The sequence below is a fragment of the Ochotona curzoniae genome, unplaced genomic scaffold (genome assembly GCF_017591425.1).
Source record: "Ochotona curzoniae isolate NIBS_2020 unplaced genomic scaffold, NIBS_Ocur_1.0 scaffold_4506, whole genome shotgun sequence".
Taxonomy (NCBI): Eukaryota; Metazoa; Chordata; class Mammalia; order Lagomorpha; family Ochotonidae; genus Ochotona; species Ochotona curzoniae.
The window spans coordinates 20,065,617-20,092,908 of NW_024467119.1; the positions used below are offsets into that span (position 1 = coordinate 20,065,617).

Sequence of the window (27,292 nt, forward strand, 5' to 3'; positions counted from 1 at the left end):
CATGGTTCCTTGTGAGGGCTCTTCCTGGGCTCCAGGCTGGGCTGTCCTCTTGCTGTCCTCACATTCCAGGGCAGAGAAGTTAAGGGCACTAAACTCATTCCCTTGAAGGGCCCAACCTCATGACCCAGACACCTCCTAAACTGCCAAATTGGGTGTTAGGATTTCAACATCAAATTTCAGAAGCGCATTCAGTCTGTAGAACGTTGTTAGGAGTTGTTTAAATCATACTTGTAGTCTTAACCAAATCCAGTCACTAACCAATTGTATGGACACCGGTCACAGACCTGACCCACGCGTGGATTCACAAGAAGGATGACTTCGCCCCAATCCAGGCAGACCTTGGACCCTATCCAAGTGTCTTTATGTTGCAAACTAAGAATAACTATCAGAACAGGAAAAATCAAAGGTTAGAGAGGGGCTGTCATTGTGGCACAGCTTGCAAACACCAGCATCCAGTATGGGAGTGTTGGTTCAAGTCTCGGCTGTTCTACTTCCAGTCCAGTTTACTGCTGATTTCCTGGGGAGCAGCCCAAGATGGCCCCAGTACTTGGTCCCCGACACTCAATGTGGAGCTGGGAACACCTGGCAGAGTTTCAGATTTCTGACTTCAGCTTATCCCAGTCCAAGCTGTTGCAGCCATTTGGGGAATAAACCAAATGAAGATCTCTGTCATTCTGCCTTTCAAATAAATGTCTTTAAAAAAAAACCTGAGCATTATATACATGACAGTGATCCATACATCAGATGGGGCATAATGAATAATGTTTCCTACTATAAGGAGAATGCGGGGATACAGACTCCTTTTCTATACTTGGCTACCTAGATCAAAACAAAGGAAGTACCCACTGGAAAAATGGGTACACTGCTAGAAGTGCAACAGTGGGTACAAGAGCCTGATGAAGGAGGGTAGGTCACAAGATCATATACCTCTGTATATCACCAACTAGGAAAGGTGGCTGCAAAGTGCAGCTGATGTGGAAGGAAACAGCAGATCCTATGCAACTGAAAAGAAACGCCTGTAGTTTAATCTCAGCTTACATACACGGCACATCACCCAACTCAGTCCCCACTGTCGGCAAGATGCGCTGGGCCCTTCCCATGCTGCTCAGTGCGAGCCAGAGGAAGTGGGAAGCATGCCAGGGGGAGACACCTTGATGCAGCCCACCTACACTCTGCTGTCAGAACCACTACTACAAGGCCCCAGTTCCTACAGAATCCCAACTTCCCAAGGGTGTGTTATGACATGTAACTCATTTTCTAGTGCTTTCAGACACAGTATATTATGCAATTCTTTATCCTATTTGATAGCTGAAGTAAACTTAATTTTCCATGCCTGTCAGAATTTGTGAGCACTGAGAAAAAGTATTTAAGAACACTGAATTAAAATCTTAAATTGTGGTTATGATGAAAATTTAAATCGTAATTCTGATGAAAATTTAGTACTTACATGGACATGGTGGTCATTGCTCAAAAGCTAAATAAAGCACAACTATAGGAAAGTAATTACAAATTAAGAATTTATTTATAAGTTACCTTTTTGGAAATATTTTTTAAAAAAAAGATTACAGAAATGGTAATTTTGGCATATCCTAATTGCTTACTTGTTCTCTAAATTTCAAATAAGTAAAATAATATAAAAATATACTTTTAAATCTTTATAGAACAAAAAGAAAACCATAGTAATCATTAAATACTTGTGGATTCTCTTTGCTCCTCCCACAGATGAATTCACAAACATAGAAGCTGATGTACATTTATACCCTGAAGTACAAATCTCTGACAATCGAGTGATTCTTTGTTCTGTGCAAAGTCATTATCTCATACGTACTTGCTAAGGGAAGCGGAGTTCAGGCTCAATGGAAAATTATCATTAAATACTGATTTTGTTTAAGAAAATGTTGTCAGAATGTACAATAGTACATATGCTTTAGATAATTGTGTACTTCTTTTTATAACCTTCTCAAAAAAAAAAACCCAAGCCAAGAGGACTGTTTTGTTTCTTATTTTTCCCATTCGGGCAGTCGGGAGAGGCCTGACACTGCAGGAGCGTGAACCGGAAACCCGTAACACAAGTCTGTGAGCTGTCAACTAAAAACACCGCCTCTGATGTGGATGCTTTCATTCAATCCATGTTCCACCAATTTGATGTCTTCCAGATCGTCTTTTATGATGCTAATCAAGTGGCTCAGGCCCTCCTGCTGTTGTTTCAAATGCTGGAACAAATTGAAGAAAACGCATTTATGTGTTACTCCATTTAAGAAAGCTTTTACTTTTTAATAGCAACACAACATCCCCCTGAAGCTAGTTTTAAGCACAGCAGGCATATTTAAACACTAGTACAACAGTTTTTCTGCAGCAGTAATAACAGCAACAATGAAATGCATAAAGAACATGATAAAATAAAACCAAGTTATGACATTAAAATAAAACTCAAGAAGATCCTCAAATCCAGCTGCCCAGCAGGGTGACTCGGAAGGCCAGAAGTGTTCACGTTTGGAGGGTAAAGTGGACAGTGGTGGTGACGAGGATAGTTTTAACCATTCTTCAACGTGTTAAGGCACACACAGCTTTCATGGTATTAACTCATTTAGAATCTTTCTTAGCACCCTTTGGAGTACGATTATCATCTCTACTTTTCAGTTTAAGAAGCTGAAGTACAGGTAAGTAACCCTCACCAACATTTCCAATTCCAGAATAATATACCGCACTTTGTCACTTAAAAAAAAAGTGGGCGTTCATGTTATTTATATCTCTTGAGCATAGCATGCTAGAATCTTCTCTTTGCATTAAACAACAAAATATAGCTGAGTCTGAACTTTCCAGGAACCCAGGAGCCAGACTGGCTTTCAGCTGCGTCCAACTATAATACCCCTTCTAAAGCAGGTAAAATCAGAGCTCAATGTGCTTCACAGAGCTGATCATGTTGATATATTTTCTTCACATGAAATGGTAGGACAGCTTTCACTAATCCATCTGCATAATAATGCAAGGCAACTGTAACAGCACTGCCCATTTTTTTTGGTTTGATGGAACTGTTAGTTTTTAAAAATTCCTTGTTTTAAATGGACTCTAGATTTGGAAGCAGAAGCTCTTCAGAGGACAGCCTATTTTCCTGGCAACCTCTTCCTGGAATTGTCCTCTGGTCTCCTTGATTCTCTTGACCTTTTGGCCTAGCATGTTCTGCAGCCTTATCTTTCATTCTTTAAAGCAGGCTCCTGTGTTACAGAACAGAGTAACCGGATGCTGGGTCTTGGACACTCTGGTCCTAGGTTTCCTCCCTGTTGAAGGGCTTTTTAAGAACATCTTAATAGACCTCATTAGAGATGGATAAGTTGGTGGGGTCTCATGGCTCTTTTGTCCCCCATCTCACTCTTCCCCCTTATCAGTTAATCTAGAAATATCCTTTCTTCACATCAACCAAATTGAAAACTCTTATATTGGCATTCACAATGCAATTCCAAACGGCTCTGAATGTTTGCTCCATTCTTCTTGATCCACCTCAAAAAGCCTCTTCATAGCAGGTGGATGTGGCCAAGAGTCGAGACACGCTGCTTCTTGCCAATGATCCTGACCTGATACCTCTATTCATTCTTCACCCAAGCGAGTGCCAGCAGCAACTTTTAGCCATGTGCTTTTCGTAAAAGGTGTGAAGTCCGTGTTAATCACCCACTTCAGTGGGTTGTTGGCGACCACTGACTGGGCAGGAGATGGTTGGCTTTATTCTGAAGCAGCTGGCCATCTCCAAGGCACCTTGGGTAATCCGCTTATTTTATCTGAGGAGAGTAAGTGTCTGGAGGCCCTCGGCTGGCTGAGTGGATCTGTACCACATTAGTAATGTGGACACAAGCTGGACGGCCAGGATCTGCAGCAGGAGCTGCTCAGACGTGCCAGGTGCATGAAGTCACTCTGTGGTCCTTCTGAGCTCCAGACCAAGCGCTCATGTCTAATGACTTCCAAGGTGCTGCAGCGAGGGAACTCTGGTTATCTCTACTACCTCTAAACCCATTCTGTGAAGGACAGGAATGATACTTTTTTTCATTGTGGAAAAAGGTAAACATAAAAAAATAACCATATTTAAATGCACAATTCAGTGGCACGGATTACATTAACAGAGCTGACAGACACCGTCATTCCAAATTTTAAAATTCTGTCCTGTGTGAGCAGTGACTCTCCCTACCTGAGCTCTAATATCTGTCATGCTGCTCTTCCATTACCTGGACGACTCTAGGTACTCACAGAATCATAATGATCTTTCCCATTTTTGATTCATTTATTTTTTCACTTAGCATTTTTATCTTCAGGTTTCATCCATGTTGTAATATGTGCCAGAACTCTTTTTAGGACTGAATAATATTCCACGGTGTATGTATATGCACTATGTTTTATCCACTCGGTGACGGGATATATGGGCTACTGCCACATTTTTAGAGACAGATGGCACCACTTTACACTCCCCAAGGGTGCAATCTGCTTTGCAGCTGACAGTCCTAACGATGCTGAACTCACACTTGAAAGATCTGCCTGTGCTTTTTAAATAAAGCGAATATTTAAAGTGCAGCCTGAAACACTTACCTGCTTGATTTCTCGTAGCAGATCTGCATCTATGTAGTACCTCTCTTCAGTTTTCACTGCTCCAAAATGATTCTGCATCCTGATTTGGGACATGAGCTCGTTAAGTCGGCCCTAAAAATAAGCCCAAGTCAAATGACAATGGCCAACAGCAACCATTCCTAAAGATGTGTTCTCATTCTGAAAGGATTTTTAAAGCCATTATTAGGGGAAAAGAAGTTTTAACATTTATTTAAAAGACAGATTTACAGAGAGAAGTCTTCTATCTGTTAGCTCACTCCCCAGATGGCCACAGGGTCCCAAGGCTTTGGGCCATCCTCCACTGCCCTGCCATGCTCAGACGTGGAGCTGAGACACGAACCAGCACTCATTTGGGACACTAGCGCTACAAGGAGGAGGATTAGCCAGCCACAGTGCTGGCCCCTATTGAAAATCTTCACTCTCTGTGGATTTTGTGTGAAACAATATAAAAGGATAAAGACTCATGATTAAGAGATGCCTCTTAATAAATACAAGCATACAGAATTTCTCTATTTGAAAACAGCGTGACTGGTTCTGCAGAGCTTCCTGACCTGTACTGTAGTGTCAGCGTGTCAGAAGTGCTTACCTTAAACTGGGTAGGTGCGTTTAGCTCACACTGGATTGTATCTAGCTGCACTCGCAACTGCTCTTCATCCGCCTGGATGGCATAACCGCTCTTCCTTTGAATTTCCTGCTTGATTAGGACCTGCACATAGAAAGCCACCAATGACCATTCAATACAGAAGGAAACTCACTGGCGTTCATTGTTAAAATAAAGCAGCCCAAATTACACTAACAATACTTGGAGTTTAAGAATTGGAGACTGAATTTTGTTTCTGCCTGCTTTAGGCAAAAAGCAACATTAGTGCACTACTATATGCCCAAAAACCATTTTTAAAATATGGGTTTTATACCTAAAAACAATGTGCATATAGAGAACCAGTACACACTGTTCACACACAGACTAAATATAAAAATCACTTTATAGACGACACTCTGTGACATATTTCCTGGTAGTGGGCTTTTTTTTCCAACTTAACATCAGAAAAGTTAAATGTGACACAGTGGCCTCTGAAGGCAGACTCCTGCCCTGGTGCCTGCTCATCCAGGCCAGCTGAGGCCCTCCAGAACTGGATCGACGCTCACAGCATTGTTAATAATCTATTCAGTCATTGCTGTCCTAACAGGAATCTGCTGTTTCTAGGCTTGACACTATAAACAAGGCCGTAAACATGTCAGTTCACAGATCTTTACTTACAGGTATAGATTCCAAGAGTCAGATTACAGGACACCCACTGAGCAGAAATATCATCATGCTCATATGTTAGCTTCAGAGACACCTGCATCTCTCTCTCTAATTTCTATTCTCTCCCATGACAAAACCACACTGATAGGATTACATGAGGTTTAAGACAGATTCCACTTCGAAATTCCCCCAGAGGGAAGTCCTCCTCCATTATTCCTTTTTGTTCTTCTAGAAGCTACTATTAGACTCTTCTCTATAAACTTAAAACATTAAAAACAGTCTTAGAAAGCGGTAATTTAATTTTTGTAAAGTGGGTATTGTCCTCTCATCTAGGAATATGCTTTATCCCCTTATAGAGTCCTTGGTTCCAACATTGCACTTTATTCCTAACATGCACGAGTGGGCGCCCCAGACCAGAGGCTGTCAGAGGCCCACGGAACCTGCTCTGGCATGCTCAAGTTCAGCAGGCACAGGAGGCTGTTTTAGGCAGATAATTTTGTATGGCCTACAAATGATGCTGTAAATACCCAGAAGACTCCTGGTAGAAAAAAGTTCCCCCACATTTTATATTTTTGTTAGGAAAACAAGTATTTTCCTATATCCACAATCTAAACAAGAGCTGAATTTTGTACTTATATTTAGCAAACTATTCACATCATCCTATAGTTCATTTTTGGATTTTCTAGATAATCTCTTTCCCAGCGATAACAATCCTTTCCTTTTTAATTAATTCATTTTTATTGCAAGGGCAGATTTACAGAGAGGACAAACAAGTATCTTCCATCAGCTGGTTCTCACAAGTGGCTGCAATGGCCAAAACTGAGTTGATCTGAAGCCAGGAGCCAAGAGCTTCTTCCAGGTCTCCAATGTGGGTGCAGGGTCAGGGTCTAAGACTTTAGACCATCCTCAACTGCTTTCCGAGGCTAGAAGCAGGCAGCTGGATGGGAATGGAGCAACCAGGACACACCACACCCATATGGGATGCCAGCACTTGCACAGGGAGGATCAGCCAGTAGAGCCCTCACACCTGCCCCAGTTTATAATCTTTTTATTTCCTAGCTCACTATATTTTGAAAATTTTAAACATACATTCATTAATAATGGGTACCAGTTTCCATTTATTCTTTCCATTAGTACTTGCTTTACGCTTTTCCTAACTTCTTAACATGAATACTGAGTTTGTTAATTTATTTGACTTTTTAAAAATGAAGCCATTTTGGAGTCAGCACTGTGGCCTAACAGGTTAAGTTGGAACCACAAGATGCTAGCGTAGGTTGGAAATAAAGTTCAAGAGGAAAAGAATGCCTTAGAAAATTGTGACAGTGGCTGGCATTCTGGCACAGTGAGTTACGCTGCCACCAGCAACATTAACAGTCTACTGGGTCAAGTCTCAGGTGCGCCCTGTCTGATCCAGCTTCCTGCCAACGCCCCTGGGAGTGCAGGTCCAGATGGCCCACATACCTGCACCCCTTCGGCTTCAGCTTGGTCCTAGCGGAGCCCCAGCCCCAGCCTTTGGCCATTTGGAGAGTGAACTAGCAGGTGGAAGATCTTTCCCTTTCACTCTCATGCTCTGGGTTTGAAATACATCAATAATTCTTTAAAAACAAAACAAAATAAACAACGAGTGTTGCACATGCTGTGCTGTTTGGCTCTGATCATATGTAATATCTGTTATAGATCACATTCCTCTTCATGAAAGTCTATAATCAGTCCCTGTTACTATTCACTCTTGTATTTCTGTTTAGCCATTTGGGAGTTTTGTCATTTTCAACCATTAAATGGTTACAGTCCCTTCTGTATCACTCAAAAAAACAAAATCTTTTTTTCTGCTATTTGTATGAGAACCAGGTAGCACTGATCTCACACACCTTCTATGTATCAAGGTGTTTGATTTCTTCACTGCGTTCCCTCATCCTAAAACATGAGCCTTAGGAGACTTCTTCATCTTCTACATTCACTGAGAAAGTTTCAAACTATGATTTACTTCTGATGTTTTCCTACTACAAAAATCCATATGAGCAAACATTTCACACACAGACCGGTGATGGGGAAATCCACACGGACTACCTGCAATGTCCGATGCGAGAGGTCCATGAGCTTCCTCTTGTACTGTGCGATCTTGGCCATCGTGGTAGTTTGGTTCTTCTGCAGCTCACTAATATCTTCAGATATGATCTATTTAGAAAAAAAAAAAGACAAAATACTTTTTTAGGTAAACTACATATGTCACTTACTAAATCTTTCCTGGCACACCTACCTATATGCAAAATCCAATTCTGAGATAGGTCTGAGAGTCATCTATCAAACTATAAACACTTTTGTTCTGCCTTTTATCATGTAAGTATCATCCCAAGATTTTTTTTTTTTTTTTTTGTAATTTATTAATTTGAAAGGTAAAATTACAGAGGAAGAGATGGAAAGAAGTCTTTACTCCCAAACGGCTGCAATATGCCAAGCTGGAGCCAGGAGCTTCTGCCAGGTCTCCCACATCTTCCACTGTTTCTCCAGGCACATTAGCAAGGAGCTGGATCAGAAGAGGAACAACTGGGACGCTAACCGGCACCCACATGGGACGCAATGCTACAGGTGATAGTTTAATGAAAGCCTCAGCCCTTTCTTTACAGTGGTGCAGGATATTCAGTAATGGCCAGTGCATAGAAAAGATAAAAAGATAATTGGCATGATCAAAATGAAGAGAAAAAAAAATCATACAACTGAATCCAGATCTTGTACTTTGCCCTAAAATACCCAGTTTGATTTTATGAACACAATTTCAATCAGATTAATCTTGTCCCTGTGGTCATGCCAGGCACATTAACAGGAAAGATGGGTCACAAATGGAGTATCTGGGATTCAAACCACTGGTCCTCCGATACGGCATGCCAATGTCCCTCAACTCACCCTGTAAGGACTGCCCAATGGCAGGCCATTTTGAGTGACAGAACAGAACTAGGTGCTACACTGTGTATTTTGTAATCCAGATGGGTTCCAGTTCATGTCCCTGCTGTGCCACTTCCCTTCCAGCTCCCTGATTATAGCCTGGGAAAGCAGCAGAAGATAACCCAATGCCTTGGAACCCTGCACCATATGGGAGACCTGGAGAAGCCCCCAGCTTCGGACTGGCTCAGCTCTAGCCACTGAAGTCACTTGGGAAGGGAACCAGTGAATGGAAGTTCTATCTGTCTCTCCTTCTTTCTGTAAATCTGCCTTTCTAATAAAAATAAGTAAATCCTTCAAAAAAAAAAAAAAGGAGAAAAGAAAAAAGAAATCCCATTGAGTATCTTTTCTAATCACAATGCAATAAAATCAGAAACCATTTAATAAAAACTAGTATGCTCTGGAACAACCAAGGAATAAAGCAAGGAAATTAAAAAAATCCCCTGAAACACATGAAGAGGACAATAAAAAGGGTCAACAGGAAGTGCTGGAACAAGTGAATTACAAAAACAGTATTTCAATATTTTTGTAATAGCAATTTAACTTCATGCATTACAAACTTCTTGAAGGATTCTCGGGAACAAAAACCTATGGCATACAGCAAAAGCTGAACCATGAGCTGCATAATCTAGTACTAAAATCACTGAGATTTAAAATAACCTCTTCTTGCATCTCAAGGAAAAGAAATCAAACCCAAACTTCAGGAAGGAAAGATCACAACAGAAAATGGACTTTGTTTTTAAAATGAACATAGCCTTTACTTCTCTTTTCTTGTGAATTATTTATGTATCTGAAACTGACAGAAGGAGACAGATGGTGAGAGCGCTTCCATCTGCTGGGAAGTGAACCAGCAGAAGTCCTATCTACAGCTAAAGGCAACAGAAAGGATCCCAACTAAAAAGGAACGAGTCAATTATCTGAGAAGAAAGCCCCAAAGACTCCACCAAACAGCTATCAGAATAAAGCAATCCAGCAAAGTTGCAGGATTCAAAGTCAATGTGCAAAACCCAGTACCATTGCCACGTGTCAACAGTGAATCATGTGGAAAAGCAACAAGAAATTTCATTTGGAGAAGCTATTAAAAATAACTTGGGGAAAAAATTTACTAAAGTTAAAATTCTCTACAAGGAAAATAAAGAAATAAAAGAGGACCCAGAAAACAGAGCTATCTTCGTTCCATGGCTATCTGCACCACATGTTTACTGCGGTATTATTCACAGTAGCCAAGGTAAGGAATCAACTTACACGGCCATGGACAGGTGAATGAGTAATGAAATGTGGTACACAGCCACAGGAAGGATGGAATCCTAGCATTTGGAAAAACACCGATGAACCTTATTTTAATTAAGTCAGAAGATACATACTGAAGATCTCTCTCATGTGGAACCTAAGAAAATTATAGAAGCAGTAAAATAAAATTAAAATTAAATGAAGGAGACAGTAGAATAGTAATTACCAGAGCCACAGGTGGTTATGAGTGCAACTAGGAGATGCTGGTCAAAGGACACACAACTACACTTATGAGAGATAACAGAGGAAAGGTTCAGAATGGACGAACACAGAGACAGAAGCGGATCAAGAGACTACTCGAGGCCAGGGGGGAGAAGGCGAGGAAGGCAAGCAGGGAAACGGGCCACGGGGTTTCTTCAGCTGACTCTGTGGACAGCTGTACTACCCTGTGAACAAACTAAAAACCAATGCACTGAACACCTGAATGATATGTGATTATGCTTTAATAATTGTCCCCTTTTTAAAAGATTTATTTATTTTTATTGCAAGGTCAGTTATACAGAGAGAGAGGAGGAGGAGAGAGAGAGGAAGATCTTCCTTCAATGATTCACTCCCCAACAGCTGGAGCTGTGCTGATCTGAAGCCAGGAGACAGGAACCTCTCCTGGTCTCCCACACAAGTGCAGGGTTCCAAAGCCTTGGGCCATTTTCAATTGCTTTCCCAGGGTACAAACAGGGAACTGGATAGGAAGTGTGGCCACTGGGATTAGAACCGGTGCCCATATGGAATCTCGGCACGTTCAAGGCGAGGACTTAAGCCGCTAGGCTACTGCGTCAGGCCCAACCCTTTGTTTTTTCTTAAGAGGAACATCACATAGAACAAAAGGTAAATTTGCCATGAAACAATCCTCGGTAAATACTCACAGGTGGCAAACATCTTCAAAATACACAAAGCAAAAGCGCAAAGAACTGAAAGAAGAAAAACACATATCTCCCACTGCCTATAGAGATCTCCGCTATCCTGCAACAACTGCAGTGGCAAGAATAAATCAACCACACAAAAGAACTAACAATGTCATCAACTAATAGCAACAGCACCAAAACACAGAATACACACTACCAAACCTTAACTGCAGGGCCGTGGCACAGCCGGGGAAGTCACTGTGTGTGACGCCAGCATCCCACACTGCAGCACCAGCTCATGTTCCTGATATGCTTGGGCAGGCAATGGACAGATGGCTCAGTGCACGGACCCACGCCACCCACGCCACCCACACCACTCACAGAGTTCCTGGTTCCAGGCTTTGGCCTGGTCCAGTCCTAACTCTTGTGCCCAGCTGAGGAAACAAACAAAAGATAGCTGATCTCTCCCTCCTTCTCTTGACAAACTGCCTTTCAAATAAACCTTGAAAAAAAACCAGAAGAATTAAAATCATACTGAGTTCTCTGATTCTAACAGAATTTTAGGAGTCAACAACAAGATATCAAGAAAACCTTCAAGTATTTAGAAATCATTGCAGGTGATAGTCAACCTGCTATGCCACAGTATCAGCTTCAAATTAAACATACTTTTAAATAATCCATTTTATCTAATAAAACAAAAGCAAAATCATAGCAATCAAAAAGAGCTTTCAAGGGAATTGAGTAATATTTTGAATGGATCAAAAATGCAAATAACGGGGCAGATGACGCAGCCTAGTGGCTAAGTCACCAGTTAGAGGACGTTCAAGTCCCACATGGGAGGTTCCCAGATTAGCACTGTGGCTCCACTCCAAATTCCAACCTCCTGCAAACGAGCGCCCTGAGCGGCAGCTCACTATGGCTCAAGTACTGAGGTCCTGCCAACCACACAGGAGAGCTGGACTGGGTTAGCTACTGCCTCTGCGCTAGCCCATCCTTGCTATTTCAGAACTTTCCTTCTCAAACAAACAAATGCTCCCTGCTTGTGGCCTGGGAAAGCAGTGGAGGATGGCCCAAAGCCTTGGGACCCTGCACCTGCAAGGGAGACCTGGAAGAAGCTCCTGGCTTTAGATCAGCTCAGCTCCAGCCATTGCAACCACTTGGGGAGTGAACCAGTGGATCTTTCTCTCTGTAAATCTGCCTTTCAATAAAATAAATAATAAAATATTTTTAAAAAATGTGATGCTGTTAAATTGAGTATATCTAATAAAGGATTTATAAATCATGTCACTTGAGAAACTATGCTGGAATTTTAGTCACAAAGAAAAAATTAAGAAACAAAACTGACTGACATTCAAGTATCTGCAGGGCCATCAAAGAAAGCACACAGTTTACTTGTTTAGCAGTCAGAAAAATGGGTATAAACTACAACATGGCAAATACTAGATCAACATAAGAAAGAGAAGTTATGAGACTGGCAGGGTGGCATAGCAACGTAACCCTTCACCTGCAGTGCTGACACCCCATAAGCGCACCAGTTTATGCGCGGGCTGCTCCACTTCTGATCCAGCTTCCTGCTTATGGGCTAGGAAAACTGTAAAGGATGACTCAAGTCCTCCGGCCCCTAAGCCCACTTGGGAGACATGGAAGAAACCTCCGCTCCCGGCTTCGGATCAACTCAGCTCCAGCCATTGCAGCCATTTGGGGAGTTAAACAGCGGATGGAAGATGTTTCTGTCTCTCCCTCTGTAACTACTTCAAATTAAATAAATTAATCTTTAAGAAAAAAGAGAACTTTGCACTGACTAAAGCTGGTACCAGTAACCAGGCTGCTTTCATAAACAGTAAGCTTTTCACTACTGCAGAGTCTGAAGGAATATTTCATCAAGAATTCTGAACAAGCAGATACGGGAAGAACCTTCAAATAACTGATTCTAAAAGCCTACATTAGGGGCCGACATTGAGCGCAGAGGGTTAAGCTGCCACCCGCAGTGCTGGCATCCCACATGAGCACCAGTTTGAATCCTGCACTTCTGACCCAGTTCACTAACGCATCTAAAACAGTGGAAGACGATCCAAGTGCTGGGGTCCCGTCACCAGCGTGGGGTTCCCGTCACCAGCGTGGGGTCCTGTCACCAGCATGGGGTCCTGTCACCAGCGTGGGGTTCCCGTCACCAGCGTGGGGTTCCCGTCACCAGCGTGGGGTTCCCGTCACCAGTGTGGGGTCCTGTCACCAGCATGGGGTCCCGTCACCAGCGTGGGGTCCCGTCACCAGCGTGGGGTTCCCGTCACCAGCGTGGGGTCCCGTCACCAGCGTGGGTTCCCATCACCAGCGTGGGGTTCCCGTCACCAGCGTGGGGTTCCCGTCACCAGCGTGGGGTCCCGTCACCAGCGTGGGGTCCCGTCACCAGCGTGGGGTTCCCGGATGGAGTTCCAGACCTCTGGCTTTCCCATGGCCCTGAGCTGCCTCTGCAGTCATTTCAAGAATGAACCAGAGAGCGAACATCTCTCTCGCCTTTCAAACGAATCATGTTTTTAAAATAAAGATTTATTATTTTTATTGCAAAGTCAGATATAGAAAGGAGAAGAGTCAGAGAGGAAGATCTTCCATCCGATGAGTCACTCCCCAAGTGACCACAATGGGCATTGCTGGGCTGTTCAGAAGCCAGGAGCCAGGATGTCTTCCAGGTCTCCCACACGGGTGCTGGGTCCCAAGACTTTGGCCCATCCTTTGCTGCTTTTCCAGGCCACAAGCAGGGAGCTGGATGGGAATCAGGACTGCCAGGATTAGAACCGGTGCCCATATGGGATCCCGGGACATTCAAGGCAAGGACTTTAGCTGCTAGGCCACTGTGCCAGGCCCATGAATCATTTTTAAAAGCCTACTTTACTAAATAAAATATTAAGCAAACTTATCATCCAGTGAAGTAACTCAAATATGCTTTTATAGTAAAACTATATTATGAAAAGATAACCATGATTGAAACCTTCATTTTCACATGGCCACAGAAAAGATGTAAGGAGGGTTGACCTGATGGCTTTCAGGCTAGTCCTCCACCTGTGGCACTGGTAACCCATATGGGTACCAGTTCAAGTTTCACTTGCCCCACTTTTGATTCAGCTCCCTGCCTATAGCCTGGGAAAGCAGCAAAGGATGGCTTAAGTGCTTGGTCCATATACCAATGGCAGACCTGGAGAAAACTCATGGTTCCTGGCTTCAGATCAGCTCAGCTCTGGCCACTGTGTGAACCAGTGGATGAAGGATCTCTCTCTCTTTCTCTCTGTAAATCTGCCTAATAAAAATTTTTTTTGAAGTATATAACAAAGAAAATATTCAGCCACCAGTAAGAATTGGATATGAGAGTCTAATTTGTTATGCCAACAATCCTGAATTCACTGAAGTAAAATTTGCACAGTTTGGGAAACTCATCATCAATAAGGTAGTTAATTGTATAAAACTATAAATTTGCAGTGTATATTTTATTTTCCCCTACAGAATAATAGTACCCTTGGTAAAATAACGACAAGTCTATAATCCCTCTTCTTATTCCCCATCCAGAGAATGAAAAGCTAAATGCTCACATCTAATCTAGTTTGATGTTGCTTCGTCATCTGGTCTTGAACCTTCAATCTCCGGAGAAGTTCTCTGAAGCCCACCATTGGCACAGGAATTAACCTGTAAAAATTTAATGGCTCAGTGTCCAGATCAAATCAAGTCCAGTATTATAAAATACAACGTTAAGATTTTTCATAATAATATCTATGTGATTTTATATCATATTTGTAGGATTCTAATTAGAAATGTATAGCTAACAATTTTACACCATATAAGCTTAACTTTCTTGTCTCACAAAAAAGGAAATACTGTTCGGCCAAACCACTGAATTATTTAAATGCAAATAAAACTGGCTCAGCACTCAGCTCTCCACTCCCAGCAACCTGTTTCACAACACTACGCTTATTCTAGTAACACCTTTAAAAGCAATGAAGATGAAAATAAGCTCATTTCAAAGAATTATAATTAACAGCCCACATTTACTCGCATTCCTAGCAGCACATATTAACAGTCCTTGCATGAAACAACAAGACACACTTACTTTTCAGAATCAGGGTTATCTACCTTGGCTTGTTCCCAGATAATAGGATCAACACCTACCATAAAGAAAAAACATTTTTTTCTAAAATAAAGCTGTTTTATAACTTCACAACAATGACTTTCCTAAAATAAGACCCCAAATCCAGAAAAATGACTGTCAAATATGATCCCTACCTCAAGGACACTTGGGGAGGGAAATATAATCCCTAATATAATTACAAAGTTTGTAGAACTAATAAAGCTAAAAAATGGTGCATATTGGAAGGAACCAGTTGTAACCTTGGACTATTTCATAACTTGAAGAACATAGAAAGAGTTCCTGCTAGTAAAATAAGCAAGACAAAACATTCCATAGAAAATAGGCAAAAGATGCAAGCAGGTTAACTCAAAAAAAAAAAAAACAAAAAAACAAAAAAACAAAAAACCACAGCTATAAATATTTAAACACAGAAGCCCATTGTCAACTTCACTAGTAATCACAGAAATGCAAATTAAACTTGTTAACCGTCAAAAGCAATTAACATTTCTATTAGGAATATGAACAGTAGAGCTTTGGAGAGCAACTTACAATATCTAACAGACATGGTATTAGCTAAAAAACTAAATGACAATACATTTGTTCTAAACACATACCCATTCATGTGTTCTAAAATACAAATGGTTACAATCTGTAATCATGGAAAAAATGACTTAGAAGTTAGTTGTATCTGTGAAATATCATGTAGTATTTAAATAGAATAAGCTTTACCTTCATACATTGATACATGCAAAATACTATGAAACACTCTAAGTAAAATGGCAAACTGTAGTTAAATGTATACCGCAAAACCTATTTCTAACATACCTAGAAGTATATATTCTTACATTAAAATCATAGCTAAGGAATTAATAGAGTACAATAAATTATTAAGACTAGTTAGGAAAGAGATAAAGGGGCCATCACAGAGGCAACCCACTTCTCCCTCCACCCAATGTATTTACTTTGTAAATCACAACTTCTCAACACCTTTAACTATTTGATGTTCTATACAAAAGGATTAGTACTGGGGCTGGTATTGTGCATTGCACGCTGGGCTGACGTCTGCAGCATCATGCTTCCATATGGGTGCCAGTTTTTGTCCAGCTGCTCCACTTCTGATCCAGTGCCCCGCTAATGTACCTGGGAGTACAATGAAGGACAGCCCAAGTGCTTGGGCCCCTGCACACACACTGGAGACCCAGAGGCAGTTACTGGCTTCTGGCTCCTGTGTGGCCCAGCCCTCGCAGTTACAGCCACAAGGAGAGTATATCAGCAGATGCAGGACCTTTGTCTCTCTTCCTCCCTTTGTTCCTCTCTCAACTCTGCCTAGCAAATAAATAAACCTTTTAAAATAAAATTAAATCATTCAGTATCATGAACAAGGACCACACTTTAGATCCTTTGTAAATCTTACCACTGTTTTCACAACCCTGACAAGTACCAATGCCAGGTCAATCTAGCTCTAGAATCTTTTCTAGAACACACTCAGATCTTACTTGAATACTCAGTTAAAATGATATAAGCTGCAAAAGCACCAAATATATTATCCATGTGTAATCAAGAAATTATGGATTATTCAAGAGATGATGGATTATTTCTTTAGTTCATAATTTTCAACAATGAGCCCTTATAATCTAAAAAATAAAGTCCTCCAAGATTCTCAATGATGAAATCTATGCTAGCATTCCAAAATCAGAAGTCGTCTAAAATGTGAAAACACTTCTGGTTCCCAAGGTATAAGAGATGTGCTTAACCTGTATATTTTAAAGAACTAATGGGTTAATACAATACAAATACTCAAAACTATGTCCTAAACAATCACATCCGTGACAGGCTGACACTGGCTTTACTAACATCACTGACCAATCCACATCTGCCAAAAGAGGAGTATTGATTTCTAAATCTACTTTCTCAACTCTGTGACTCTAGAAAACATACCAGCAGGAGGATTCTGTAAAAGCTGCTTGATCTGTGCAGGAGAAAGTTCTGTTCTAGTCATTGAAAGGGTTACACCCAGTTGCTGCAATTGCGTTTTTATACTGACTTGTTCAAAATGAGCATAGAGTGTCGTGGCTGGAACTCTTCTAGAAGTACCATTTGGAGAACGCTCAACAACATAAATAACAACTTCTGTCCTGGAGGAAAAACAAAGTATAAAGTATTGAGCACTAAACACTGAAGCAAATATCAATGCAGTATGTGATATTAGTACACTAGCTGGTTCAGAAATGACTGTTAATTATATTTTTTCCTCATACCCTGCAAAGCAAGAAATTTTTACTTAATATTATATAAACCCATAAACCAACTTAAGATTCATTTGAATTTAAGTAAAAAAAAGTTAAACTTTGGCTACTAAAAAGATAATCGCTGTACAAACATGTGCTTGGGTGAAAAGTCCTACATAAACTGGTCCTATGTTCTTCAAATCAGAGAAGTTTGAGTGCGTGGAATGCTTCTCTGCCACTAACACCAAGTGCAATCTGTTTCAGTTATTCTTTGTATTGTAATAAGGCTTAATATCAAAACTTAAATGTCAAATGTAAACATTCTGCCACCGAGCCTGAAAATAATACACAGAACCAGTGCCGTAAAGCAATCACATTTATCCATGAAGAAACACGATTACTAGCAATAATTATCATTTCATTTTCAACAGCTCATGCACATAGTTATAATAAATGTTTCTACCTGGTACTGAAAGCAGACGTAAGCAAATACTAACAGAATAAGAAACCACTGCTACACAAACACTGCTACAATCAATACTCACTATTTGAGATCAGTATTCTGCTTGGAGACATGGTCTGCGTGTCAGCAACAGCAGCCCGGCTGAACCTGCACCGGAGCACACAGAAATCCACAGGACAACAGCTCAGGTGTACTTACTGATCATCCGGCAGCGTCTTAATGCCCTCCACGTTCACTGTAAGGGTCTGGTTTCCTCCAAGAACCTTATGCAATGATTCCACCAACTGCTGCTGCTGACTTCGAATATCTGCTTCCTTTTTGACAAAAACTAAAACTACTAGGCCATCTTCATCTTTATTATTGGGCATACAACTATAACCTACTGCCTGTGAAACAACAAAACAAACGATATTAAAAACGCATAAGGATCATAAACCTGGGTTTAACATTAATTAGCTTAATATATGCTCAGAACAATAGGTTCCTGTTTAGTAATGAAGGGAATGGCTTTTCCCACCTCTCTTTGCCCTGAGGAAGTCACACAATTAAAAAGAAAAACTGATTTAACTCAAGAATAATACGAATCAATAAAGTGAAATTAGTTTCCTCTTCAAAAAAATAACCAAAAACTGTTCACCTGTGAAAAATTCTGATCTCCCCTACTCCTAGGGTTTGTGAGCCACTGACACGACCCTGCAGGCCTGTGGCCGGCTGCAAGCACTGTGGACCCGATGCCATGCGCTGCACTCTGTCTAAGGCATCAAACCTCACACCAGGTTCTGGACACACAAGGAAGTGATCTGCACATAAATACTTCCAGGCTGTGGTAAAGTCACCGTGAAACTCCAAATATTACAAGCAGGTTTCTGCTCATTTTTTCCACCTAAGATAAAACTTTACAAAATGTAGTTTATGTAATATTAAATATGACCAATTTACAAAATAAAAAACAAATAAATAAATAAATAAAAAATATGACCAATTACATATACCTCTCTAAAGAACTGCTTTTCTAACAGCAACAAAAAAAAGTTTACCCCTTGTCATCATTTATATACATTTAAATTCCATCGGGTACATGATGGATCTGTTAAACATTAACTTAGAAATGTTACCTGCCACATTTAAGCCATGCTTACTATTATATACCTCTTAGTCACTAAACAAATGTGCTAAAATTTCAACTACATTTGTCAAAAGATAAATGCTCCTTTTGTTGACAGTGCTCAGAGCTGTTCTTCACCGTGGCACGCTGACCACTACCTGTGGTCTAACTATGAGTTGGGGTCTGTCCTCAGTTGTAACAGCCCCCGACAGAGGGTTATGTAACAGACGACACCACAGAGGCCCACGCAGCTCACAGGAAGCTGCCCTAGTACGAGACTGCAATGCAGCCACACGCACTTGGCACGGAAAGCAAACCGCCAAGCAGGCCTACCACTCAGTGGCAAACAAGCTGACTCTGCGAAGTCTCTGGCAGACAAGGTCAAGGTGGCCTGTCCGTGGCTGTGCCAGCCAGCCCTGCCTGTGACAATGGGCTACGCACAGGCAGGGAAGGGAGGGATTCCCGGCTGCCTGGCAGGGGGCACCTTCCTGACCAATGTTAGACCAAGGTCCCCGAATTCTAGCTTTCGCCATCCCCACACACAGGTGCTCCCCTTTTGTTACTGTTTTCTCCTCAGTTATAAATCACATTCTAGTCACACCTTTCTTTCACATCCAGTCACATTCCGCTCACCTCTAACCGTGGATACATAAGAAATCACCTTGATTTTTAAAACTCCCAAGTCAAAAGTGCATCATACCGTGTTCTAAGAGTATTAAAGAATGAAAACAACTGCTTCTTGAAATTTTTAAATCAAATATCATATTCTCTCTTACACACTCTTTAGATGAATATCAAAAACAGTCCTCATACCTTAAATCGGCAGAAGGGATTTTCCTGTGTGAATTCCACTGGCGGAATGTTATTGTTGAAATATCCTTTTCCCGCGCCCCAAAAGGCCTGCAGCTGATTCCATTTTGCCAAAATAGCATCTCTCTCATCTCCCAGTAACGTTGGAGCAGAAAGAGCACTTGCAGTATTGATCAGCTGGTTGGACTGAGCAGGAGCTTGTGTGGGCTGACTGAAGAGACCACCTAACGCTAAAATATACCCAGAATTAGTATTTTGAAAACCCAAGGGGCCCGGCGCCGTGGCGCAAGTGGTTAAAGGTCCTCGCCTTGCACGCCCGGGATCCCATATGGGCGCCGGTTCTAATCCCGGCAGCCCCGCTTCCCTTCCAGCTCCCTGCCTGTGGCCTGGGAAAGCAGTCGAGGACGGCCCAACGCTTTGGGAACCTGCACCCGCGTGGGAGACCCGGAAGAGGCTCCTGGCTTCGGATCGGCATAGTATCGACCCGTTGCGCTCACTTGGGGAGTGAATCATCGGACGGAAGATCTTCCTCTCTGTCTCTCCTCTCTGTATATCCGCCTTTCCAATGAAAAAATAATAAAAATAAATCTTTAAAAAAAAAAAAAAAGAAAAGAAAACCCAAAGCCTAGTCCAGATTCCACATGTAAGAAGAAACTAACACTCCCTCACCATCCCAGGACATCCGTCCCCCAATCTACAGAATCTTACATAGAAAAAGGGACTCACAGGTATCATTAAGCTAAGCAAGCTGACAGGGTGATTAGCTCAGACCCCAAGGGGGGCTCCACTGGACTCACAGGTCCCTGGGAGGGGAGGAGGGGGCTCCGCCATTGAGAGATGCGAAGCTACGCGCTGCTGCCGCTGAGCAGAGCACCAGCCAGGGGAAGGAGAGCAGTGAGGCTCAGAGCTGGCAAGCCCGTGGGAACGGGGCCGTGACACAAGAGCACACCAGAAAGCAGAACACTTACACAGAAAACTCTGTGTGTGAAAATGCAGGATTTTTTTTAAAAAAGATTCATCTTTTTGAAAGGCAGATTTTAAAGAAACAGTCAGTCTCTTCCAACTGCTGGTTCACTCCCCAAATGCCATGATGGTTGGAGCTGAGCTGGTGCAAGGCCAGGATAAGGAGCTTCTTCTGGGTCTCCCACATGGATGCAGGGTCCCAAGGACATAGGCCAACCTCTGCTGCTTTCCCAAGCCATTAGCAGGGAGCTGGATTGGAAGTGGAGCAGCCAGGACATTAACCAACACCCATGCAGGATGCCAGACTGTAAGTGGAAGATTAGCTTGGTATAGCACTGTGCCAGAACCAGGCTTTTTTCCTTCAAAACAAAACAAAACAAAACAAAACAAAAATTCTTTATTGCTGTTATGCATAATAAATACAAACTAGAAGATGCAGAATAAGAAAACAGAAAAGGGTCCAGTGTGGGAGCCTAGCGGCTGAAGTCCTGGACTTGCACACGTTGGGATTCCCTATGAGCAATGGTTCATGTCCCATCTGCCCTGCTTCCCATGTAGCAAACCTCAGGTGTGGAGCTGAATAATAAGGACACAGTGATAAACAAGACAGAAGTTCAAACTGAAGACATCAATGAAATATAAACTGGGCTGGGGCCTGGCACAGTGGCCTAGCTGCTAAAGTCCTCACCTTGAATGTGCCAGTATCCCATATGGGCACTGGTTCTAACTCTGGCAGTCCTGCTTCCCATCCAGCCCCCTGCTTGTGACCTGGGAAAGCAGTCGAGGACAGCCCAAAGCCTTGGGACCTTGCACCTGCATAGGAGACCCAGAAGAAGTTCCTGCCTCCTGGCTTCAGATCAGCTCAGTTCTGGCTGTTGCAGTCACTTGGGGAGTGAATCATCAGACGGAGCATCTTCCTCTCTGTATAACTGACTTTCCAATAAAAATAAATAACTCGTAAAAAACAACAACAACAACAAAAACTGGGCTGAGTCCGCCAGAGACACACAAGGCATACAACAATGCTGAAGAACATAGCTAACCCAGCATGAGAGGGTCAAGAGAAGCTGTCCCGTTACTTTCAGCAAATGCCTAAGGAGGCTGCCAGCCAGCCAGGGGAGGGGTACAGATGAGGCTGTGCAGAATCTCTGGAGAAAGTGAGCCCAGGAAAGGAAAGCAAAAAGGGCCACTAAACAAGGAAGAGAGAAAACAGAGCAGTGTCATACAAGCTAAGGGCTGCCACTGGCCAGAAGTGTGATAAGATGAACATCCAAAACAATGAACAACCAACTCATGCACATCTATCATAGCCCAGGAGTTTGAAACGCTCATTTAAGAGACAAAAACCCTAAAAATTCCAAATGCTTAAACATTATGAAAATAACGAGGTCTTCAATTCATTCTTTTTTTTTTTTCATTGGAAAGGCGGATATACAGAGAGGAGAGACAGAGAGGAAGATCCTCCGTCCGATGATTCACTCCCCAAGTGAGCGCAACGGGCCGATACTATGCCGATCCGAAGCCAGGAGCCTCTTCCGGGTCTCCCACGCGGGTGCAGGGTCCCAAAGCCTTGGGCCGTCCTCAACTGCCTTCCCAGGCCACAGGCAGGGAGCCGGAAGGGAAGCGGGGCTGCCGGGATTAGAACCGGCGCCCATATGGGATCCCGGGCGTGCAAGGCGAGGACCTTTAACCACTTGCGCCACCGCGCCGGGCCCCTTCAATTCATTCTTAAAGAAGGCACTCTCAAAAAGAATCTAGGCCAGCACTAGGGTGCAATGGGCTTGGCCTCTGCCTAGGGTGCCAACATCCCATATGGAAGCCAGTTCATGTCCCGGTTGCTCCGCTCCCCATCCAGCTCCCTGTCTGTGGCCTGGAGAGCAGTGGAGGACAGCCCAAAGCCCTGGGACCCTGCACCCATGTGGGACATGCAGCAGATGCTCCTGCTTGTGGCTTTGGTTCAGCACAGCTCTGTCACTGTGACCATTTGGGAGTTACCCGGCAAACGGAAGGTCTTTGTCTCCCCTCCTTGTAAATCTGCCTTTCCAATTAAGAAACAAACAGAAAAACCTGTTTCGAACAATGTATGTGGGCTGCTATTATCACAGTTTTATGTCTGAAGATGAAATCCCATACTTACTAGATGGCTGCTGTTGCTGCTGGGTGTTAAACCCTCCGAATCCCAGGCCGGTGCCCAGGCCAGTGCCCAGCCCAGTGCTAGTTCCTGTGGTTGTGCCGAAACCAGTACCAAATCCAAAACCTTTGTTCTGAGAGAACAGTCCTTGAATAAAAGAATTGGAATTGCATCAATTTAAAAAATAGCATCCACCGTATCTGCTTGTACAAAATGACCTTAGAAGGCCTCTCACCTGTTGTGCCTGTGTTAGCTGGAGCAGAAAAACTGAACGCAGAACCTGAAGTTGTAGATGTTGTGCCAAAACCTCCAAACCCACCTAATTTAAAGAAAAAAAAGGATCATTTTTATATATAAAAGCAACTTCTTGCACAAGTTACAGTTCTTAACATGCTGATTAAATCAAACTATAATCTAATTTTTACTCTCTCAACATCAACTGCTTAATTGTACAATTAATCAAGGTGTCTGTATATTGCAAGAAACCAGCAACCAGGTATTTAAAACAGAAAAACCACATGCTCGTCACACGGCGGAGGTGACAGCGCAGAGCAACCTGATGCTGCTCACCGCTGGGACGCCGAGCTGTGCGTGAAGTGTGAGCTTTCTGAGCAGAGACTGCAAACTCAGGTGCCTGCAGGACTGTGCCTGGCCACGCTCACGAATGTACTCTGTATCTACTGAAAGAATGGTTTAAACAGCTTTTAAAAACATTAGTTCATAGCAGAGTTCTATGCTCCCATTCATATTTTTTTTAACAAAATGTACTTTTTAAAAACCATAATTCAACTTAGAAAAAAAAAAAACAATTTAAATGTTTTAAAAATAGCATGCCAAACATGTCAGTGACTGCTGCCACTTGTAACCTTGGCTTGGGGAATTATACCTGTCCGTTTACATTCCAATGCCGGGAGCCAGGAGCTTCTTTCCGGGTCTCCCATGCGGGTACAGGGTTGCAAGGCTTTGGGCCGTCCTCCACTGCTCTCCCAGGCCACAGGCAGGAAGCTGGATGGGGAGCTGGATGGGGAGCAGAATCGGAAGAGGGACTGCCAGGCTACTGTGCTGGGCCCCAATCTCATCCATTTCTAATATGCAAGTTTAATTCATCAACATTAAAACATTATAACACAAAAGGTGTAAGAAAATACACAGCTGGGCCCAGCACAGTAGCCTAGTGCTCAAGTCCTTGCCTTGCATGTTCCGGGATACCACATGGGTTCATGTTCCTATCCCAGCTGCTCTACTTCCCATCCAGCTCCCTTCTTCTGGCCTGCTAGAGCAGTGGAGGATGGCCCAAAACCTTGGGACCCTGCACCTGTGTGGGAGACCCGGTAGAAGCTCCTGGCTTTGGATCAGCTCAGCTCCAGCCACTGTAGGCACTTTGGGGAGTGAAGCAGCAGATGGAAGATCTTTCTGCCTCTCCTTCTCTCTGTAAATCTGACTTTCCAATAAAAAATAAATCTTAAAAAAAAAAAAAAAAGAAAATACCCAGCCTATTAATCATACAATTTTTACTTGAAAAACTCTTAAGAGTAGATTATATGCTGCATGAACACACAAATATCCTATCTACTCACATGTTCTACTGCAGTACCATAAACTAAACATTTTGATAAAAACCTCCTGAATATACATTGATCTTACTTTGATTATTCTTGCATATATAATTTGAATTAGTACACGATAAATATTAGCATTTCATCAAGCTTCACATTACCAAATTAAGTCTTATTAATGGTAGATCTGTATGTGTATAAAATTAAGAATTTCTATCAGCCATTTGCTACAGGCTGCTACCCCACGAAAACAAAACAGTTGCAGTATTATTACAACTCAAAACTTAACAGTGATACCCCAATGAACATGAAATCAAGCAAATATCAACAAGCTCACTTATCACGCTGAATTACGGGCTGGGTGGCTTTATCTGGAAACACAAATTTCAAAGTAAGGGTTCCGTTCCACCCCATGCCAATTTTAAGCAAACAAGAAGAAAACACAGGAGAACCAGGATGTGTGACCCAATATATCTTAACAACAAAGGTAACTCTTCTTTGGAATCCTCGGATACTCTGCATAACTTTTTAACCCACATCCCGAGGAGACATCTGCACTGCAGCAACAGGCAGGGAGCGAAACGCCAGCTTCCCAGCTGGGCTTCGGGACATCAGTCATGTCTACTGAATGCAAATAATTGGCATGGGCAGGAGAAACCTAAGAGAACATAAGCCATCACCTCACATGCGAGCAGCTGAAGAACACGAGTTTCCTGCGGGGTTACTATATGTAGCGAGCACAACCAAAGCGAATACACGCATTCAGTTACAGTCTGTGTTCTGTCCATTTGTAATGAGCAATCCACACCAACACGGAAGTCATCAAATACCTTCTGGAATGCAAGGACGGCTAGCCTACCTTCCTGGACTCTACACTATCTGATAATAAACTCAACTGCTCTGAGAACTCACCAAGAGCCAGCAAAGGATTGCGGATTCTTCCTATAATTCATGTTCTACAGAAAGATATTTTAATAGAAGCTGATCAAATACATTACTATTATTACTATTATTCAAGTTTAAAAAACCCAGACAGGTCATGCTGTTCATATCAGACTTGCTTCTCTTGGGAAACACAAGGACAATAAAATGAAATCCCAATGGAAGATGCAGGAAAAATGAATCATGACTGCAGGAGTCCAAGAATTCCAGGGAAAGAGGCCCGACTGGTACACTAACGTTTGGAAGATGGGTCATAACTCAAATTCTTATTTGGAAAGTCCATTACTTTTCAATTAAGTGCAAATTTCAGAGTATCACGACTCCCAAGGCCTTCCAAATCCACACCTTTAAGGTAGCTAAAGCTTGACACAATGTTTTTGAAACTGAGTCAGCAAATACATTCCCTTTCTTTATAGACCAGTCAGTCACTCTTTCCCAAACTCTGGGAACCATGACAATATTCTTGGACTCAAGCTTGCAACACTGGTTACACATACGGCCCGCAATATCTACCTGCGCTTGCCAGACTGTTACCAAAATTGAACGGAGTCGCCGAGGTGGTAGAAACACCGAAATTCCCAATATTAAAGTTCACTGCAGGATTAGCAGTTAATCCGAAACCCCCAAAATTAAACCCACTGGCGGTGGGGTTGGCAGTCTCAAGCCCACCAAATCCTGATAGGCGTGCAGACAAAGAAATAAACACAATTTTAACAGAAGGGAGGGGGGAAAAGGAGGAGAGAAAGAAAGCAAGAGAAGGATTAGAAGATTTGATAGGAGGTTTCATAGAAGCGAATACACCTGACTTGGCCGCTAACCCTTCATGACAGCAGACGGTGGGGAGGCGTGGGATTCCGGCAGTAAGGACCACTGCAGGTCCACGGGGCAGGGAGCCATGCAGGGCAGTGCACGCCTGGGGCCGGAGAGCCACGGAGGACAGTGGGCGCCCGGAGGAGCCACGAGGGGCCCTGAGTGTCCAGGGGCGGGGAGTCACACAGGGCAGTGGGTGCCCGTAGGAGCCACGGAGCCACGCAGGACCGTGAGTGTCTGGAGGCGGGAAGCCACATAAAGCAGCATGTCCGGGGAGCTACGGAGGACAGTGCGCACCCAGGATCAGGGAGCCACACAGCACCATGAGTGTCCTGGGGTGGGGAGCCACGAGGGGCGGGGAGCCACACAGGGCAGTGGGTGCCCGGGGGAGCCCAGAGGGGCAGTGGGTGCTCGGGGGGAGCCACAGTGGACGCCTTAGGAGCCACACAGGGCAGTGGGTGCCCGGGGGAGCCACGAGGGGCAGTGGACGCCTTAGGAGCCACGAGGGGCGAGGAGCCACGCAGGGCAGTGCGCGCCCGGGGCAGCCACGCGCGTCCCCGCCGCTCCGGAAGCCGAGGCGGGAAGGCAAAGGGGTCTCGGCGAAGGCGAGAGCGGAGCGAGCTCCTTCTCTCCAACTCCCCGGCGGCGGGAAGCGGGCCGGGGGAGGACGGGGCCCTGGGCCGGCCTCGGGGAGCAGCTCGGCCCGCTCGGCCGCCGCCCGCCCTTTCCCACGCACCGCCCCCCGAAGTCCCGCGCGCGCGCGGACGGGAGCCCCGACGATCCGCAAGCTCGAGGGCCTGTGGGAAGCACAGAGGCCCCGGAGCAGGTCCGGGGGGCCCACTCACCCGTGGGAGCCGCAGTGGCTGCAGCGGTGCCCGAGGTGCCCGACGGAGCCCCGAAATTGAAAGCCATCGCGCGGGAGCAAGGAGGTGTAGCACCGGTCCTCCGCCGCCCGGTGCACCGCGCTTTCGGGTCCGGCCCGGAAACCGCTGGGCGGATGGTTGAGTTCCGCCTCCTTTCTAGCCTGGCCTGGGAGACCGGAATTGAGCCAGGGCATAGTGGGCGGAGGGACGAGGGGGAACGCCCCCGGAGCTTCTGGCTTCCGGGGGGCGGCCGGGAGGCGGGGCGGCCATGGCGGTCGGCGTCGCGCGGGGCGTCACAACTGCGGTGCTGTGCGGTGCCCGGAGGGTCGGCGCGGGCAGGCGGCCCTGCTCGGGGCTCTTGGGGAAAGCTGTGTCTGCCGGGGAGCTGCCTCTCAAAGAAACACA

At 43.8% G+C, this 27,292-nt stretch overlaps 1 protein-coding gene across 4 annotated transcripts; it reads right to left on the reverse strand.

The window, feature by feature from the left end:
* Positions 1-161: 161 nt before the first annotated feature.
* Positions 162-26,966, reverse strand: NUP54 (nucleoporin 54). Of its 4 annotated transcripts, XM_040966922.1 has the most exons (14): positions 26,870-26,966; positions 25,728-25,889; positions 22,952-23,035; positions 22,723-22,863; positions 20,420-20,425; positions 19,626-19,852; positions 17,906-18,093; positions 16,955-17,151; positions 14,999-15,053; positions 14,484-14,577; positions 7,904-8,011; positions 5,177-5,296; positions 4,573-4,683; positions 162-2,213 (listed from the first exon to the last, which is right to left on the reverse strand). In XM_040966922.1, exons 1-14 carry the CDS (start codon positions 26,934-26,936, stop codon positions 2,085-2,087), a joined length of 1,689 nt encoding a protein of 562 aa, XP_040822856.1. In that variant the 5' UTR covers positions 26,937-26,966; the 3' UTR covers positions 162-2,084. The 4 variants fall into 4 exon arrangements, with proteins under 4 accessions (XP_040822856.1, XP_040822858.1, XP_040822857.1 ...); XM_040966924.1 differs by lacking the exon at positions 25,728-25,889; XM_040966923.1 differs by lacking the exons at positions 20,420-20,425; positions 25,728-25,889.
* Between the last annotated feature and the right edge of the window lie 326 nt (positions 26,967-27,292).